This window comes from Procambarus clarkii, chromosome 31 (assembly GCF_040958095.1).
Source record: "Procambarus clarkii isolate CNS0578487 chromosome 31, FALCON_Pclarkii_2.0, whole genome shotgun sequence".
In the NCBI taxonomy this organism is placed as follows: domain Eukaryota; kingdom Metazoa; phylum Arthropoda; class Malacostraca; order Decapoda; family Cambaridae; genus Procambarus; species Procambarus clarkii.
Genome location: NC_091180.1, coordinates 33751209 through 33768844, shown reverse-complemented (window position 1 = coordinate 33768844; position 17636 = coordinate 33751209). Strand labels below are relative to the sequence as shown.

At 44.7% G+C, this 17636-nt stretch overlaps 2 protein-coding genes across 2 annotated transcripts in view; both read right to left on the bottom strand.

Annotated features, from left to right (window-relative positions):
- Nucleotides 1–1125: 1125 nt before the first annotated feature.
- Nucleotides 1126–11356, bottom strand: LOC138370263 (dentin sialophosphoprotein-like). Its single transcript, XM_069334270.1, has 10 exons — nt 11234–11356; nt 9511–10078; nt 8720–9330; nt 6931–8209; nt 6305–6780; nt 4756–5374; nt 3965–4575; nt 2797–3121; nt 1623–2114; nt 1126–1313 (listed from the first exon to the last, which is right to left on the bottom strand). The coding sequence occupies exons 1-10, from the start codon at nt 11354–11356 to the stop codon at nt 1126–1128; spliced, it is 5292 nt and encodes a 1763-aa protein (XP_069190371.1).
- Nucleotides 11357–11749: 393 nt separating this feature from the next.
- LOC138370262 (uncharacterized protein DDB_G0290301-like) overlaps nt 11750–17636 on the bottom strand; it is a 31217-nt gene continuing 25330 nt past the window's right edge. The window contains exon 2 of the mRNA XM_069334269.1: nt 11750–12788. Within this exon, the coding sequence (XP_069190370.1) occupies nt 11750–12788 (1039 nt within the window). The remainder of the gene's footprint in view (nt 12789–17636) is intronic.

Sequence of the window (17636 nt, the reverse complement as noted above, 5' to 3'; positions counted from 1 at the left end):
AAAGAATGAGGAAAGATGTACAGGTTCGTAAGTGCTTGCGTAACTGCTTCGTGAATCTGGCCACTGAGCCAGTATATTCAGGCATTTACACCACCACTTACGAAACCTCTACATCTTTCCTTAGTCATGGCGGCTTTGTTTATATGCAATTAAGGAATTTACAAGTTTTGAAACCTCACAATCCAAGGTTATTATTGTTTTAAACAACCTCGTAGTGAATCGAAGCTCGTAGACTTTTTATATTGGCCCTGATATATCACATTTATTGTAGGTTTCAAGAATGTTGGGGGACACTTACCAAGTGAATATTTTCGATCTCGCTTCATGCAGGTCGGCGTTCAATCCCCGACTGTCCACAAGTGGTTGGGCAGCATTCCTTTCCCACCCCCGTCCCATCCCAAATCCTTATCCTGATCCCTTCCCAGTGCTATATAGTCGTAGTGATTTGGCGCTTTTCCTCTGATAGTTCCCTCTCTCCCGCTTGAGTAGTCACATGTTTGCGCTTATTCTCACATGATTACTCTGCACATGTTTGCGCTTAAACAAAAGCCTGTGTTAACCGAACATATACCTACAGAGGTCTCATATATATATTGTCTTCAACTTTATACACTGTCACGTAGTGTATTTTTCATTATCGTGACTAAACTTTAGATCTTTGTGAGGAACTAATTCCCTCAGGTGTGAGGAAGATACACTATTATTCTCATGTCTTTATTTTCCAGCTTAATAAATCAACTCACTTTATTGAATTTATTCATGTTACTGCAATAAAAACACATTTAAACTTAACGGTTACAAAAAAATTTATATATTAACGGTAAATACTACCTATATATACGGCTATATATGTGACAGATGATTGTTGACTCTGGCTCTTGTCTGCTGATTGTTGACTCTGGCTCTTGTCTGCTGATTGTTGATCCTGGCTCTTGTCTGCTGATTGTTGACTCTGGCTCTTGTCTGCTGATTGTTGACTCTGGCTCTTGTCTGTTGATTGTTGACCCTGGCTCATGTCTGCTGATTGTTGTCTGGCTCTTGTCTGCTGATTGTTGACTGGGTCTTGTCTGATGATTGTTGACTCTGGCTCTTGTCTGCTGATTGTTGACTCTGGCTCTTGTCTGCTCATTGTGGACTCTGGCTCTTGTCTGCTGATTGTTGACCCTGGTTCTTGTCTGCTGATTGTTGACTCTGACTCTTGTTTGCTGATTGTTGACCCTGGTTCTTGTCTGCTGATTGTTGATTCTGACTATTGTCTGCTGATTGTTGATTCTGACTCTTGTCTGCTGATTGTTGACTCTGGCTCTTGTCTGCTGATTGTTGACTCTGGCTCTTGTCTGCTGATTGTTGACTCTGGCTCTTGTCTGCTGATTGTTGACCCCTGGCTCTTGTCTGCTGATTGTTGACCCTGGCTCTTGTCTGCTGATTGTTGACTGGCTCTTGTCTGTTGATTGTTGACCCTAGATCTTGCCTGCCGATTGTTGACCCTGGGTCTTGTCTGCTGATTGTTGACTCTGGCTCTTGTCTGCTGATTGTTGACCCCTGGCTCTTGTCTGCTGATTGTTGACTCTGGCTCTTGTCTGCTGATTGTTGACCCTGGCTCTTGTCTGCTGATTGTTGACCCTGGTTCTTGTCTGCTGATTGTTGACTGTCTCTTGTCTGCTGATTGTTGACCCTAGCTCTTGTCTGTTGATTGTTGACCCTGGATCTTGCCTGCTGATTGTTGACCCTGGCTCTTGTCTGCTGATTGTTGACTTGCTCTTGTCTGCTGATTGTTGACCCCTGGCTCTTGTCTGATGATTGTTGACTCTGGATCTTGTCTGATGATTGTTGACTCTGGCTCTTGTCTGTTGATTGTTGACTCTGGCTCTTGTCTGCTGATTGTTGTCTGGCTCTTGTCTGCTGATTGTTGACTTTCTCTTGTCTGCTGATTGTTGACTGGCTCTTGTCTGACGATTGTTGACTCTGGCTCTTGTCTGCTGATTGTTGACCCTGGTTCTTGTCTGCTGATTGTTGACTCTGGCTCTTGTCTGCTGATTGTTGACCCTGGTTCTTTTCTGCTGATTGTTGACTCTGACTCTTGTCTGCTGATTGTTGACCCTGGTTCTTGTCTGCTGATTGTTGATTCTGACTCTTGTCTGCTGATTGTTGATTCTGACTCTTGTCTGCTGATTTGTGACTCTGGCTCTTGTCTGCTGATTGTTGACTCTGGCTCTTGTCTGCTGATTGTTGACTCTGGCTCTTGTCTGCTGATTGTTAACCCCTGGCTCTTGTCTGCTGATTGTTGACCCTGGCTCTTGTCTGCTGATTGTTGACTGGCTCTTGTCTGTTGATTGTTGACCCTAGATCTTGCCTGCCGATTGTTGACCCTGGCTCTTGTCTGCTGATTGTTGACTCTGGCTCTTGTCTGCTGATTGTTGACTCTGGCTCTTGTCTGCTGATTGTTGACCCTGGTTCTTGTCTGCTGATTGTTGACCCCTGGCTCTTGTCTGCTGATTGTTGACTGACTTGTCTGCTGATTGTTGACTCTGGCTCTTGTCTGCTGATTGTTGACTGGCTCTTGTCTGCTGATTGTTGACCCCTGGCTCTTGTCTGCTGATTGTTGACCCCTGGCTCTTGTCTGCTGATTGTTGACCCTGGCTCTTGTCTGCTGATTGTTGACCCTGGTTCTTTGCTGATTGTTGACTGACTCTTGTCTGCTAATTGTTGACTCTGGCTCTTGTCTGTTGATTGTTGACCCTAGATCTTGCCTGCTGATTGTTGACCCTGGCTCTTGTCTGCTGATTGTTGACTGACTCTTGTCTGCTGATTGTTGACTCTGGCTCTTGTCTGCTGATTGTTGATCCTGGCTCTTGTCTGCTGATTGTTGATCCTGGCTCTTGTCTGCTGATTGTTGACTCTGGCTCTTGTCTGTTGATTGTTGATCCTGGCTCTTGTCTGCTGATTGTTGACTGGCTTTTGTCTGCTGATTGTTGACCCCTGGCTCTTCTCTGATGATTGTTGACTCTGGCTCTTGTCTGATGATTGTTGACTGGCTCTTGTCTGCTGATTGTTGACTCTGGCTCTTGTCTGTTAATTGTTGACTGGCTCTTGTCTGCTGATTGTTGACTCTGGCTCTTGTCTGTTAATTGTTGACCCTGGCTCTTGTCTGCTGATTGTTGTCTGGCTCTTGTCTGCTGATTGTTGACTGGTTTTTGTCTGCTGATTGTTGACTGGCTCTTGTCTGCTGATTGGTGACTCTGGCTCTTGTCTGCTCATTGTGGATTCTGGCTCTTGTCTGCTGATTATTGACCCTGGTTCTTGTCTGCTGATTGTTGACTCTGGCTCTTGTCTGCTGATTGTTGACTCTGGCTCTTGTCTGCTGATTGTTGACCCCTGGCTCTTGTCTGCTGATTGTTGACCCTGGCTCGTGTCTGCTGATTGTTGACTGACTTTTGTCTGTTGATTGTTGACCCTAGATCTTGCCGATTGTTGACTCTGGCTGTTGTCTGCTGATTGTTGACTCTGGCTCTTGTCTGCTGATTGTTGACCCTGGTTCTTGTCTGCTGATTGTTGACTGACTCTTGTCTGCTGATTGTTGACTCTGGCTCTTGTCTGCTGATTGTTGACTCTGGCTCTTGTCTGCTGATTGTTGACTTTGGCTCTTGTCTGCTGATTGTTGACCCCTGGCTCTTGTCTGCTGATTGTTGACTGACTCTTGTCTGCTGATTGGTGACTCTGGCTCTTGTCTGCTGATTGTTGACTCTGGCTCTTGTCTGCTGATTGTTGACCCCTGGCTCTTGTCTGCTGATTGTTGACTCTGGCTCCTGTCTGCTGATTGTTGACCCTGGCTTTTGTCTGCTGATTGTTGACCCTGGTTCTTGTCTGCTGATTGTTGACTGACTCTTGTCTGCTGATTGTTGACTCTGGCTCTTGTCTGCTGATTGTTGACTCTGGCTCTTGTCTGCTGATTGTTGATCCTTGCTCTTGTCTGCTGATTGTTGACTAGCTTTTGTCTGCTGATTGTTGACCCCTGGCTCTTCTCTGATGATTGTTGACTCTGGCTCTTGTCTGATGATTGTTGACTGGCTCTTGTCTGCTGATTGTTGACTCTGGCTCTTGTCTGATGATTGTTAACTGGCTCTTGTCTGCTGATTGTTGACTCTGGCTCTTGTCTGTTGATTGTTGACCCTGGCTCTTGTCTGCTGATTGTTGTCTGGCTCTTGTCTGCTGATTGTTGACTGGCTTTTGTCTGCTGATTGTTGACTGGCTCTTGTCTGATGATTGTTGACTCTGGCTCTTGTCTGCTGATTGGTGACTCTGGCTCTTGTCTGCTCATTGTGGATTCTGGCTCTTGTCTGCTGATTGTTGACTCTGGCTCTTGTCTGCTGATTGTTGACTCTGGCTCTTGTCTGCTGATTGTTGACCCCTGGCTCTTGTCTGCTGATTGTTGACCCTGGCTCATGTCTGCTGATTGTTGACTGACTTTTGTCTGTTGATTGTTGACCCTAGATCTTGCCGATTGTTGACTCTGGCTCTTGTCTGCTGATTGTTGACTCTGGCTCTTGTCTGCTGATTGTTGACTCTGGCTCTTGTCTGCTGATTGTTGACCCTGGTTCTTGTCTGCTGATTGTTGACTGACTCTTGTCTGCTGATTGTTGACTCTGGCTCTTGTCTGCTGATTGTTGACTCTGGCTCTTGTCTGCTGATTGTTGACTTTGGCTCTTGTCTGCTGATTGTTGACCCCTGGCTCTTGTCTGCTGATTGTTGACTGACTCTTGTCTGCCAATTGTTGACTCTGGCTCTTGTCTGCTGATTGTTGACTTTGGCTCTTGTCTGCTGATTGTTGACCCCTGGCTCTTGTCTGCTGATTGTTGACTCTGGCTCCTGTCTGCTGATTGTTGACCCTGGCTTTTGTCTGCTGATTGTTGACCCTGGTTCTTGTCTGCTGATTGTTGACTGTCTCTTGTCTGCTGATTGTTGACTCTGGCTCTTGTCTGTTGATTATTGACCCTGGATCTTGCCTGCTGATTGTTGACCCTGGCTCTTGTCTGCTGATTGTTGACTGACTCTTGTCTGCTGATTGTTGACTCTGGCTCTTGTCTGCTGATTGTTGATCCTGGCTCTTGTCTGCTGATTGTTGATCCTGGCTCTTGTCTGCTGATTGTTGACTCTGGCTCTTGTCTGTTGATTGTTGATCCTGGCTCTTGTCTGCTGATTGTTGACTGGCTTTTGTCTGCTGATTGTTGACCCCTGGCTCTTCTCTGATGATTGTTGACTCTGGCTCTTGTCTGATGATTGTTGACTGGCTCTTGTCTGCTGATTGTTGACTCTGGCTCTTGTCTGTTAATTGTTGACTGGCTCTTGTCTGCTGATTGTTGACTCTGGCTCTTGTCTGTTAATTGTTGACCCTGGCTCTTGTCTGCTGATTGTTGTCTGGCTCTTGTCTGCTGATTGTTGACTGGCTTTTGTCTGCTGATTGTTGACTGGCTCTTGTCTGCTGATTGGTGACTCTGGCTCTTGTCTGCTCATTGTGGATTCTGGCTCTTGTCTGCTGATTATTGACCCTGGTTCTTGTCTGCTGATTGTTGACTCTGGCTCTTGTCTGCTGATTGTTGACTCTGGCTCTTGTCTGCTGATTGTTGACCCCTGGCTCTTGTCTGCTGATTGTTGACCGTGGCTCGTGTCTGCTGATTGTTGACTGACTTTTGTCTGTTGATTGTTGACCCTAGATCTTGCCGATTGTTGACTCTGGCTCTTGTCTGCTGATTGTTGACTCTGGCTCTTGTCTGCTGATTGTTGACTCTGGCTCTTGTCTGCTGATTGTTGACCCTGGTTCTTGTCTGCTGATTGTTGACTGACTCTTGTCTGCTGATTGTTGACTCTGGCTCTTGTCTGCTGATTGTTGACTCTGGCTCTTGTCTGCTGATTGTTGACTTTGGCTCTTGTCTGCTGATTGTTGACCCCTGGCTCTTGTCTGCTGATTGTTGACTGACTCTTGTCTGCTGATTGGTGACTCTGGCTCGTGTCTGCTGATTGTTGACTCTGGCTCTTGTCTGCTGATTGTTGACCCCTGGCTCTTGTCTGCTGATTGTTGACTCTGGCTCCTGTCTGCTGATTGTTGACCCTGGCTTTTGTCTGCTGATTGTTGACCCTGGTTCTTGTCTGCTGATTGTTGACTGACTCTTGTCTGCTGATTGTTGACTCTGGCTCTTGTCTGCTGATTGTTGATCCTGGCTCTTGTCTGCTGATTGTTGATCCTGGCTCTTGTCTGCTGATTGTTGACTCTGGCTCTTGTCTGCTGATTGTTGATCCTTGCTCTTGCCTGCTGATTGTTGACTAGCTTTTGTCTGCTGATTGTTGACCCCTGGCTCTTCTCTGATGATTGTTGACTCTGGCTCTTGTCTGATGATTGTTGACTGGCTCTTGTCTGCTGATTGTTGACTCTGGCTCTTGTCTGTTGATTGTTGACCCTGGCTCTTGTCTGCTGATTGTTGCCTGGCTCTTGTCTGCTGATTGATGACTGGCTTTTGTCTGCTGATTGTTGACTGGCTCTTGTCTGATGATTGTTGACTCTGGCTCTTGTCTGCTGATTGGTGACTCTGGCTCTTGTCTGCTCATTGTGGATTCTGGCTCTTGTCTGCTGATTGTTGACCCTGGTTCTTGTCTGCTGATTGTTGACTCTGGCTCTTGTCTGCTGATTGTTGACTCTGGCTCTTGTCTGCTGATTGTTGACCCCTGGCTCTTGTCTGCTGATTGTTGACCCTGGCTCGTGTCTGCTGATTGTTGACTGACTTTTGTCTGTTGATTGTTGACCCTAGATCTTGCCGATTGTTGACTCTGGCTCTTGTCTGCTGATTGTTGACTCTGGCTCTTGTCTGCTGATTGTTGACTCTGGCTCTTGTCTGCTGATTGTTGACCCTGGTTCTTGTCTGCTGATTGTTGACTGACTCTTGTCTGCTGATTGTTGACTCTGGCTCTTGTCTGCTGATTGTTGACTCTGGCTCTTGTCTGCTAATTGTTGACTTTGGCTCTTGTCTGCTGATTGTTGACCCCTGGCTCTTGTCTGCTGATTGTTGACTGACTCTTGTCTGCTAATTGTTGACTCTGGCTCTTGTCTGCTGATTGTTGACTCTGGCTCTTGTCTGCTGATTGTTGACCCCTGGCTCTTGTCTGCTGATTGTTGACTCTGGCTCCTGTCTGCTGATTGTTGACCCTGGCTTTTGTCTGCTGATTGTTGACCCTGGTTCTTGTCTGCTGATTGTTGACTGTCTCTTGTCTGCTGATTGTTGACTCTGGCTCTTGTCTGTTGATTATTGACCCTGGATCTTGCCTGCTGATTGTTGACCCTGGCTCTTGTCTGCTGATTGTTGACTGACTCTTGTCTGCTGATTGTTGACTCTGGCTCTTGTCTGTTGATTGTTGACCCTGGATTTTGCCTGCTGATTGTTGACGCTGGCTCTTGTCTGCTGATTGTTGACCCCTGGCTCTTGTCTGCTGATTGTTGACTTTGGCTCCTGTCTGCTGATTGTTGACCCTGGCTCTTGTCTGTTGATTGTTGACCCTGGATCTTGCCTGCTGATTGTTGACCCTGGCTCTTGTCTGCTGATTGTTGACTGTCTCTTGTCTGCTGATTGTTGACTCTGGCTCTTGTCTGTTGATTGTTGACCCTGGATCTTGCCTGCTGATTGTTGACCCTGGCTCTTGTCTGCTGATTGTTGGCTGACTCTTGTCTGCTGATTGTTGACTCTGGCTCTTGTCTGTTGATTGTTGACCCTGGATTTTGCCTGCTGATTGTTGACTCTGGCTCTTGTCTGCTGATTGTTGACTCTGGCTCCTGTCTGCTGATTGTTGACCCTGGCTCTTGTCTGCTAATTGTTGACCCTGGTTCTTGTCTGCTGATTGTTGACTGTCTCTTGTCTGCTGATTGTTGATTCTGGCTCTTGTCTGTTGATTGTTGACCCTGGATCTTGCCTGCTGATTGTTGACCCTGGCTCTTGTCTGCTGATTGTTGACTGACTCTTGTCTGCTGATTGTTGACTCTGGCTCTTGTCTGTTGATTGTTGACCCTGGATCTTGCCTGCTGATTGTTGACCCTGGCTCTTGTCTGCTGATTGTTGACTCTGGCTCTTGTCTGCTGATTGTTGACCCCTGGCTCTTGTCTGCTGATTGTTGACCCTGGCTCGTGTCTGCTGATTGTTGACTGACTTTTGTCTGTTGATTGTTGACCCTAGATCTTGCCGATTGTTGACTCTGGCTGTTGTCTGCTGATTGTTGACTCTGGCTCTTGTCTGCTGATTGTTGACCCTGGTTCTTGTCTGCTGATTGTTGACTGACTCTTGTCTGCTGATTGTTGACTCTGGCTCTTGTCTGCTGATTGTTGACTCTGGCTCTTGTCTGCTGATTGTTGACTTTGGCTCTTGTCTGCTGATTGTTGACCCCTGGCTCTTGTCTGCTGATTGTTGACTGACTCTTGTCTGCTGATTGGTGACTCTGGCTCTTGTCTGCTGATTGTTGACTCTGGCTCTTGTCTGCTGATTGTTGACCCCTGGCTCTTGTCTGCTGATTGTTGACTCTGGCTCCTGTCTGCTGATTGTTGACCCTGGCTTTTGTCTGCTGATTGTTGACCCTGGTTCTTGTCTGCTGATTGTTGACTGACTCTTGTCTGCTGATTGTTGACTCTGGCTCTTGTCTGCTGATTGTTGACTCTGGCTCTTGTCTGCTGATTGTTGATCCTTGCTCTTGTCTGCTGATTGTTGACTAGCTTTTGTCTGCTGATTGTTGACCCCTGGCTCTTCTCTGATGATTGTTGACTCTGGCTCTTGTCTGATGATTGTTGACTGGCTCTTGTCTGCTGATTGTTGACTCTGGCTCTTGTCTGATGATTGTTAACTGGCTCTTGTCTGCTGATTGTTGACTCTGGCTCTTGTCTGTTGATTGTTGACCCTGGCTCTTGTCTGCTGATTGTTGTCTGGCTCTTGTCTGCTGATTGTTGACTGGCTTTTGTCTGCTGATTGTTGACTGGCTCTTGTCTGATGATTGTTGACTCTGGCTCTTGTCTGCTGATTGGTGACTCTGGCTCTTGTCTGCTCATTGTGGATTCTGGCTCTTGTCTGCTGATTGTTGACTCTGGCTCTTGTCTGCTGATTGTTGACTCTGGCTCTTGTCTGCTGATTGTTGACCCCTGGCTCTTGTCTGCTGATTGTTGACCCTGGCTCATGTCTGCTGATTGTTGACTGACTTTTGTCTGTTGATTGTTGACCCTAGATCTTGCCGATTGTTGACTCTGGCTCTTGTCTGCTGATTGTTGACTCTGGCTCTTGTCTGCTGATTGTTGACTCTGGCTCTTGTCTGCTGATTGTTGACCCTGGTTCTTGTCTGCTGATTGTTGACTGACTCTTGTCTGCTGATTGTTGACTCTGGCTCTTGTCTGCTGATTGTTGACTCTGGCTCTTGTCTGCTGATTGTTGACTTTGGCTCTTGTCTGCTGATTGTTGACCCCTGGCTCTTGTCTGCTGATTGTTGACTGACTCTTGTCTGCCAATTGTTGACTCTGGCTCTTGTCTGCTGATTGTTGACTTTGGCTCTTGTCTGCTGATTGTTGACCCCTGGCTCTTGTCTGCTGATTGTTGACTCTGGCTCCTGTCTGCTGATTGTTGACCCTGGCTTTTGTCTGCTGATTGTTGACCCTGGTTCTTGTCTGCTGATTGTTGACTGTCTCTTGTCTGCTGATTGTTGACTCTGGCTCTTGTCTGTTGATTATTGACCCTGGATCTTGCCTGCTGATTGTTGACCCTGGCTCTTGTCTGCTGATTGTTGACTGACTCTTGTCTGCTGATTGTTGACTCTGGCTCTTGTCTGCTGATTGTTGACTTTGGCTCTTGTCTGCTGATTGTTGACCCCTGGCTCTTGTCTGCTGATTGTTGACTCTGGCTCTTGTCTGTTGATTGTTGATCCTGGCTCTTGTCTGCTGATTGTTGACTGGCTTTTGTCTGCTGATTGTTGACCCCTGGCTCTTCTCTGATGATTGTTGACTCTGGCTCTTGTCTGATGATTGTTGACTGGCTCTTGTCTGCTGATTGTTGACTCTGGCTCTTGTCTGTTAATTGTTGACTGGCTCTTGTCTGCTGATTGTTGACTCTGGCTCTTGTCTGTTAATTGTTGACCCTGGCTCTTGTCTGCTGATTGTTGTCTGGCTCTTGTCTGCTGATTGTTGACTGGCTTTTGTCTGCTGATTGTTGACTGGCTCTTGTCTGCTGATTGGTGACTCTGGCTCTTGTCTGCTCATTGTGGATTCTGGCTCTTGTCTGCTGATTATTGACCCTGGTTCTTGTCTGCTGATTGTTGACTCTGGCTCTTGTCTGCTGATTGTTGACTCTGGCTCTTGTCTGCTGATTGTTGACCCCTGGCTCTTGTCTGCTGATTGTTGACCCTGGCTCGTGTCTGCTGATTGTTGACTGACTTTTGTCTGTTGATTGTTGACCCTAGATCTTGCCGATTGTTGACTCTGGCTCTTGTCTGCTGATTGTTGACTCTGGCTCTTGTCTGCTGATTGTTGACTCTGGCTCTTGTCTGCTGATTGTTGACCCTGGTTCTTGTCTGCTGATTGTTGACTGACTCTTGTCTGCTGATTGTTGACTCTGGCTCTTGTCTGCTGATTGTTGACTCTGGCTCTTGTCTGCTGATTGTTGACTTTGGCTCTTGTCTGCTGATTGTTGACCCCTGGCTCTTGTCTGCTGATTGTTGACTGACTCTTGTCTGCTGATTGGTGACTCTGGCTCGTGTCTGCTGATTGTTGACTCTGGCTCTTGTCTGCTGATTGTTGACCCCTGGCTCTTGTCTGCTGATTGTTGACTCTGGCTCCTGTCTGCTGATTGTTGACCCTGGCTTTTGTCTGCTGATTGTTGACCCTGGTTCTTGTCTGCTGATTGTTGACTGACTCTTGTCTGCTGATTGTTGACTCTGGTTCTTGTCTGCTGATTGTTGATCCTGGCTCTTGTCTGCTGATTGTTGATCCTGGCTCTTGTCTGCTGATTGTTGACTCTGGCTCTTGTCTGCTGATTGTTGATCCTTGCTCTTGCCTGCTGATTGTTGACTAGCTTTTGTCTGCTGATTGTTGACCCCTGGCTCTTCTCTGATGATTGTTGACTCTGGCTCTTGTCTGATGATTGTTGACTGGCTCTTGTCTGCTGATTGTTGACTCTGGCTCTTGTCTGTTGATTGTTGACCCTGGCTCTTGTCTGCTGATTGTTGCCTGGCTCTTGTCTGCTGATTGATGACTGGCTTTTGTCTGCTGATTGTTGACTGGCTCTTGTCTGATGATTGTTGACTCTGGCTCTTGTCTGCTGATTGGTGACTCTGGCTCTTGTCTGCTCATTGTGGATTCTGGCTCTTGTCTGCTGATTGTTGACCCTGGTTCTTGTCTGCTGATTGTTGACTCTGGCTCTTGTCTGCTGATTGTTGACTCTGGCTCTTGTCTGCTGATTGTTGACCCCTGGCTCTTGTCTGCTGATTGTTGACCCTGGCTCGTGTCTGCTGATTGTTGACTGACTTTTGTCTGTTGATTGTTGACCCTAGATCTTGCCGATTGTTGACTCTGGCTCTTGTCTGCTGATTGTTGACTCTGGCTCTTGTCTGCTGATTGTTGACTCTGGCTCTTGTCTGCTGATTGTTGACCCTGGTTCTTGTCTGCTGATTGTTGACTGACTCTTGTCTGCTGATTGTTGACTCTGGCTCTTGTCTGCTGATTGTTGACTCTGGCTCTTGTCTGCTAATTGTTGACTTTGGCTCTTGTCTGCTGATTGTTGACCCCTGGCTCTTGTCTGCTGATTGTTGACTGACTCTTGTCTGCTAATTGTTGACTCTGGCTCTTGTCTGCTGATTGTTGACTCTGGCTCTTGTCTGCTGATTGTTGACCCCTGGCTCTTGTCTGCTGATTGTTGACTCTGGCTCCTGTCTGCTGATTGTTGACCCTGGCTTTTGTCTGCTGATTGTTGACCCTGGTTCTTGTCTGCTGATTGTTGACTGTCTCTTGTCTGCTGATTGTTGACTCTGGCTCTTGTCTGTTGATTATTGACCCTGGATCTTGCCTGCTGATTGTTGACCCTGGCTCTTGTCTGCTGATTGTTGACTGACTCTTGTCTGCTGATTGTTGACTCTGGCTCTTGTCTGTTGATTGTTGACCCTGGATTTTGCCTGCTGATTGTTGACGCTGGCTCTTGTCTGCTGATTGTTGACCCCTGGCTCTTGTCTGCTGATTGTTGACTTTGGCTCCTGTCTGCTGATTGTTGACCCTGGCTCTTGTCTGTTGATTGTTGACCCTGGATCTTGCCTGCTGATTGTTGACCCTGGCTCTTGTCTGCTGATTGTTGACTGTCTCTTGTCTGCTGATTGTTGACTCTGGCTCTTGTCTGTTGATTGTTGACCCTGGATCTTGCCTGCTGATTGTTGACCCTGGCTCTTGTCTGCTGATTGTTGGCTGACTCTTGTCTGCTGATTGTTGACTCTGGCTCTTGTCTGTTGATTGTTGACCCTGGATTTTGCCTGCTGATTGTTGACTCTGGCTCTTGTCTGCTGATTGTTGACTCTGGCTCCTGTCTGCTGATTGTTGACCCTGGCTCTTGTCTGCTAATTGTTGACCCTGGTTCTTGTCTGCTGATTGTTGACTGTCTCTTGTCTGCTGATTGTTGATTCTGGCTCTTGTCTGTTGATTGTTGACCCTGGATCTTGCCTGCTGATTGTTGACCCTGGCTCTTGTCTGCTGATTGTTGACTGACTCTTGTCTGCTGATTGTTGACTCTGGCTCTTGTCTGTTGATTGTTGACCCTGGATCTTGCCTGCTGATTGTTGACCCTGGCTCTTGTCTGCTGATTGTTGACTCTGGATCTTGTCTGCTGATTGTTGACTGACTCTAGTGGCCTCGACGCGGGACAGCAAGCCAGAGGCTTGTCTCAGGTCACCCCATTTGTCCTGGTGATTTTATTGAACGGGATCTGAAAATTCAGGCGTGTTTTGGCAAATATTTTACTACTTTGGTGGGTAGACTGCTGGGGTTTCCCACCTCAGACGGCCTCTTAACTGTAAACTGTCTACATGGTAGAGCTGAACACCAGTCATCAGTCATATTTAAACACCTGTCATCAGTCAAGGCTTAATACCTGTCATCAGAGCTGAACATCTGTGATTAGTCAGTGCTAAACACCTTTCATCACAGCTAAACATCTGTGATTAGTCTGTGTTTAACACCTGTCATCAGTCGGAGCTAAATACGTATTGTGGCCAGAGGTAAACATCTATCATGGCCAGAGGTAAACATCTATCATGGCCAGAGGTAAACATCTATCATGGCCAGAGGTAAACATCTATCATGGCCAGAGGTGAACATCTATCATGGCCAGAGGTGAACATCTATCATGGCCAGAGGTAAACATCTATCATGGCCAGAGGTAAACATCTATCATGGCCAGAGGTAAACATCTATCATGGCCAGAGGTAAACATCTATCATGGCCAGAGGTGAACATCTATCATGGCCAGAGGTAAACATCTATCATGGCCAGAGGTAAACATCTATCATGGCCAGAGGTAAACATCTATCATGGCCAGAGGTAAACATCTATCATGGCCAGAGGTAAACATCTATCATGGCCAGAGGTGAACATCTATCATGGCCAGAGGTGAACATCTATCATGGCCAGAGGTAAACATCTATCATGGCCAGAGGTGAACATCTATCATGGCCAGAGGTGAACATCTATCATTACCAGAAATATACATCTATCATGGCCAAAGGTGAACATCTATCATGGCCAGAAGTAAACATCTATCCTGGCCAGAGATATACATCTATCATGGTCAAAAGTGAACATCTATCATGGCCAGAGGTAAACATCTATCATGGCCAGAGGTAAACATCTATCATGGCCAGAAGTAAACAAACATCTATCATGGCCAGAAGGAAGCAAACATCTATCATGGCTAGAAGTAAACAAACATCTATCATGGCCAGAAGTAAACAAACATCTATCATGGCCAGAAGTAAACAAACATCTATCATGGCCAGAAGTAAACAAACATCTATCATGGCCAGAAGTAAACAAACATCTATCATGGCCAGAAGTAAACAAACATCTATCATGACCAGAAGTAAACAAACATCTATCATGGCCAGAAGTAAACAAACATCTATCATGGCCAGAAGTAAACAAACATCTATCATGGCCATTGCCATATTTCCATATATCGTGTTAACAGAAATTAATTTATTTAAAGATTTAAAAGCTAGAGTTGTGTTATAGAAAGTTTTAAACGTTTATATCAATAATTATAAGTGAAGCGTTTTTCATATTTAAAATGAAAAAAGTTTTTTTTAACATAAGGTCAAATTTTTTGTGAAACAATAAACTTACTCAAAATAATTTGTCCACAAATCTCAAGGTATTACGGTTCTTGTCAGGAAAGCTATGGAATTATTGGTAGTTATTCATTATAGTAAATGTCTTCTGGGTAAATGGGAATTTCTACAGAGACACACACACAGAATTGCAACTTGAAACCATTACAAACAAATTTGCATATTTATATGGAAAATTCACAACTGAATTATGTGAGCAGAGGTGAGGGGGTGACGGACCCAAATGTGTCTCTCTTGTCCATAATATTATAGTCAAAATAATTACTACTAATAATAATTCTTTATTTTGGTTGTTGTTGTTTTGTTGATATTTGTTTTTATTGTTATTAAGGGTGGCGTGGAATACAACAGTGAATGGCAACCAAAAATTTGATCATGTTTATTTACAGAAAAAATGAAAATAAGGGTCAAAACTGTATTTTCTATGTATATATATATATATATATATATATATATATATATATATATATATATATATATATATATATATATATATATATATATATATGTCGTACCTAGTAGCCAGAACTCACTTCTCGGCCTACTAATCAAGGCCCGATTTGCCTAATAAGCCAAGTTTTCCTGAATTAATATATTTTCTCTAATTTTTTTCTTATGAAATGATAAAGCTACCCATTTCATTATGTATGAGGTCAATTTTTTTTTTATTGGAGTTAAAATTAACGTAGATATATGACCGAACCTAACCAACCCTACCTAACCTAACCTAACCTATCTTTATACGTTAGGTTAGGTTAGGTAGTCGAAAAGGTTAGGTTAGGTAGGTTAGGTAGTCGAAAAACAATTAATTCATGAAAACTTGGCTTATTAGGCAAATCGGGCCTTGCATAGTAGGCTGAGAAGTGCGTTCTGGCTACTAGGTACGACATATGTATATATATATATATATATATATATATATATATATATATATATATATATATATATATATATATATATATATATATATATATATATATATATATATATATATGTGTGTGTGTGTGTGTGTGTGTGTGTGAAGACATAGAACACGTTGGTTTCCTTCAAGGCGTTCTGTTTGGTGTCTGGAGAGAGTTCTTCATGAGTAGGTTGGCCGTCTTCTTGTCTGTGTAGTAAATTGTTAATTGTATCTTCTGATTTGTGTCTGTAGGATAACGTTCCTGTTAATAATATCTTTCAGGATACTTTCCTCCATTTTATGAGCCGTCGAAAAGAAGTTCCTGTAAAACAGTCTAATAGGGGGTACAAGTGTTGTGTTGGTTGACTCTTCAGAGGTTTAAATCAATTAAACCTCTGAAGAATCAACTTGAATCAACCTCTAAAGAATTAACTAACACAACACTTGTACCTCCTATTAGACTGTTTTACGGGAACTTCTTTTCGACGACTCAAAAAAAAAATGATTTTTTTTTGAGCCACTAAAAAAAACTTAGTGACATAATTTTTCACTAAGATTACGTTCTAATTTTTTTGTACACATGCGAAGCGGTGTCAGTATAAATGCACTCCTGTGCTGTCGCTTATTTTGTAATCTGATATTTTACATTGAAGCTTTTAATTTTATGCCACCGAGGGCCTTCAGAATCAATGTATTAGCTAGGCAGAGATTTGTCAAGATGGGACGTCGACTTGTTAGCGTGTCCGAGCAGTGTCAGCTTTTGAATTTCTTTTGTTTTTAAATTGTAAAACGGTTAGAGTGACAACCAATCACGAGGCAGCTAGGCCATGACGTCATATTCCCATAATGCATGGGCGCTGCTGAGAGTAGGCCAGTCAGTGTTTATGTCTGTGGCACTGGTGCTCTATCATGCTGCCATGGGGTACGCTGAGCTCTGGCCTGTGGCACTGGTGCTCTATCATGCTGCCATGGGGTACGCTGGGCTCTATGGCCTGTGGCACTGGTGCTCTATCATGCTGCCATGGGGTACACTGGGCTCTATGGCCTGTGGCACTGGTGCTCTATCATGCTGCCATGGGGTACACTGGGCTCTATGGCCTGTGGCACTGGTGCTCTATCATGCTGCCATGGGGTACACTGGGCTCTATGGCCTGTGGCTTAGGTGAACTGATTGTCAACGACAACTAGAAAGCTTAGGTTGCTTCAGTCATTTTTTTTTCAATGAGACTACCTACCTGTTGAAGGTTCCGGGGATCAATGTCCTCACAGCCCGGTCTCTGATCAAGCCTCCTGGTTGTTGGTCTGATCCACCCGGCTGTTTGATGCGGCTGATCACAGCCTTACGTATGAGTTACAGCCTGGTTGATCAGGTATCCTCTAAAAGTGCTTGTCGAGTTTTCTTTTGAGCACTCGACAAGTTATGTCCCGTATGTGTAGGGGAAGAGTGTTGAAAAGTCTTGGGCCTTTTCAGTTGGGCTATTCTGCACATCCTGCCATGCCTTCTGGTCTCTTGTTGTGTTATTTCTTTGTGCAGATTTGGAACCAGTCCTTCTAATATTTTCCAAATGTTGATTATTATGTATCTCTCCGGCCTGCACTCTAGGGAATACAGATTTTAAATTTTTAGGCGGTCCTAATAATTTAGATGTTTTATTGAGTAGATTCTAGCGGTACAGGATCTGTGCACACTCTCCAGATCAGCAATTTCTCCAGCTTTGAATATAGCTGTTAGTGTACAACAATATTCCATTCTAGAGAGCACTGATTTATAAAGTATCATTATTGGTATGTCATCTCTTGTTTGGAAGGTTCTTGTTATCCAACCTGTCATTTTTTCTTGCATTTGTGACTATGTTGTGTTCTTTAAAAGGTCTTCCGACATGATTACTCCTAAATCTTTTACATTGTTATTTCTTTGGATAGTGTGGTATGACTTTTTTATGTGGTTGCTGCTTTGATTTTTTCCCCATAACTCAGTAATTGTAAATTATCCTCATTAAAAATCATATCATTTTCTGTGGCCCATTGAAAGACTTGATTAACATCAGATTGGAGGTTTGCTGTGTCCTCTATGTTGTCTACTCTCGTGAAAAATCTAGTGTCATCAGCAAAGGATGATACAGTACTATTGGCTGTATTCTTGTCTATGTCTGAAATTAGGATGAGGAAAAGTACCGGAGCAAGCACACATTACCAGTACCTTGAGGAACTGAGCTTTTTCACGGTGGATGATTCAGAAGTTACTGTGTTGATTATTACACTCTGTGTTCTTTTTGTTAGGAAGTTAAAGATCCATCTCCTTTGCCAGTAATTCCTTCTGTTTGCATTTTTTGCGCAATACCAC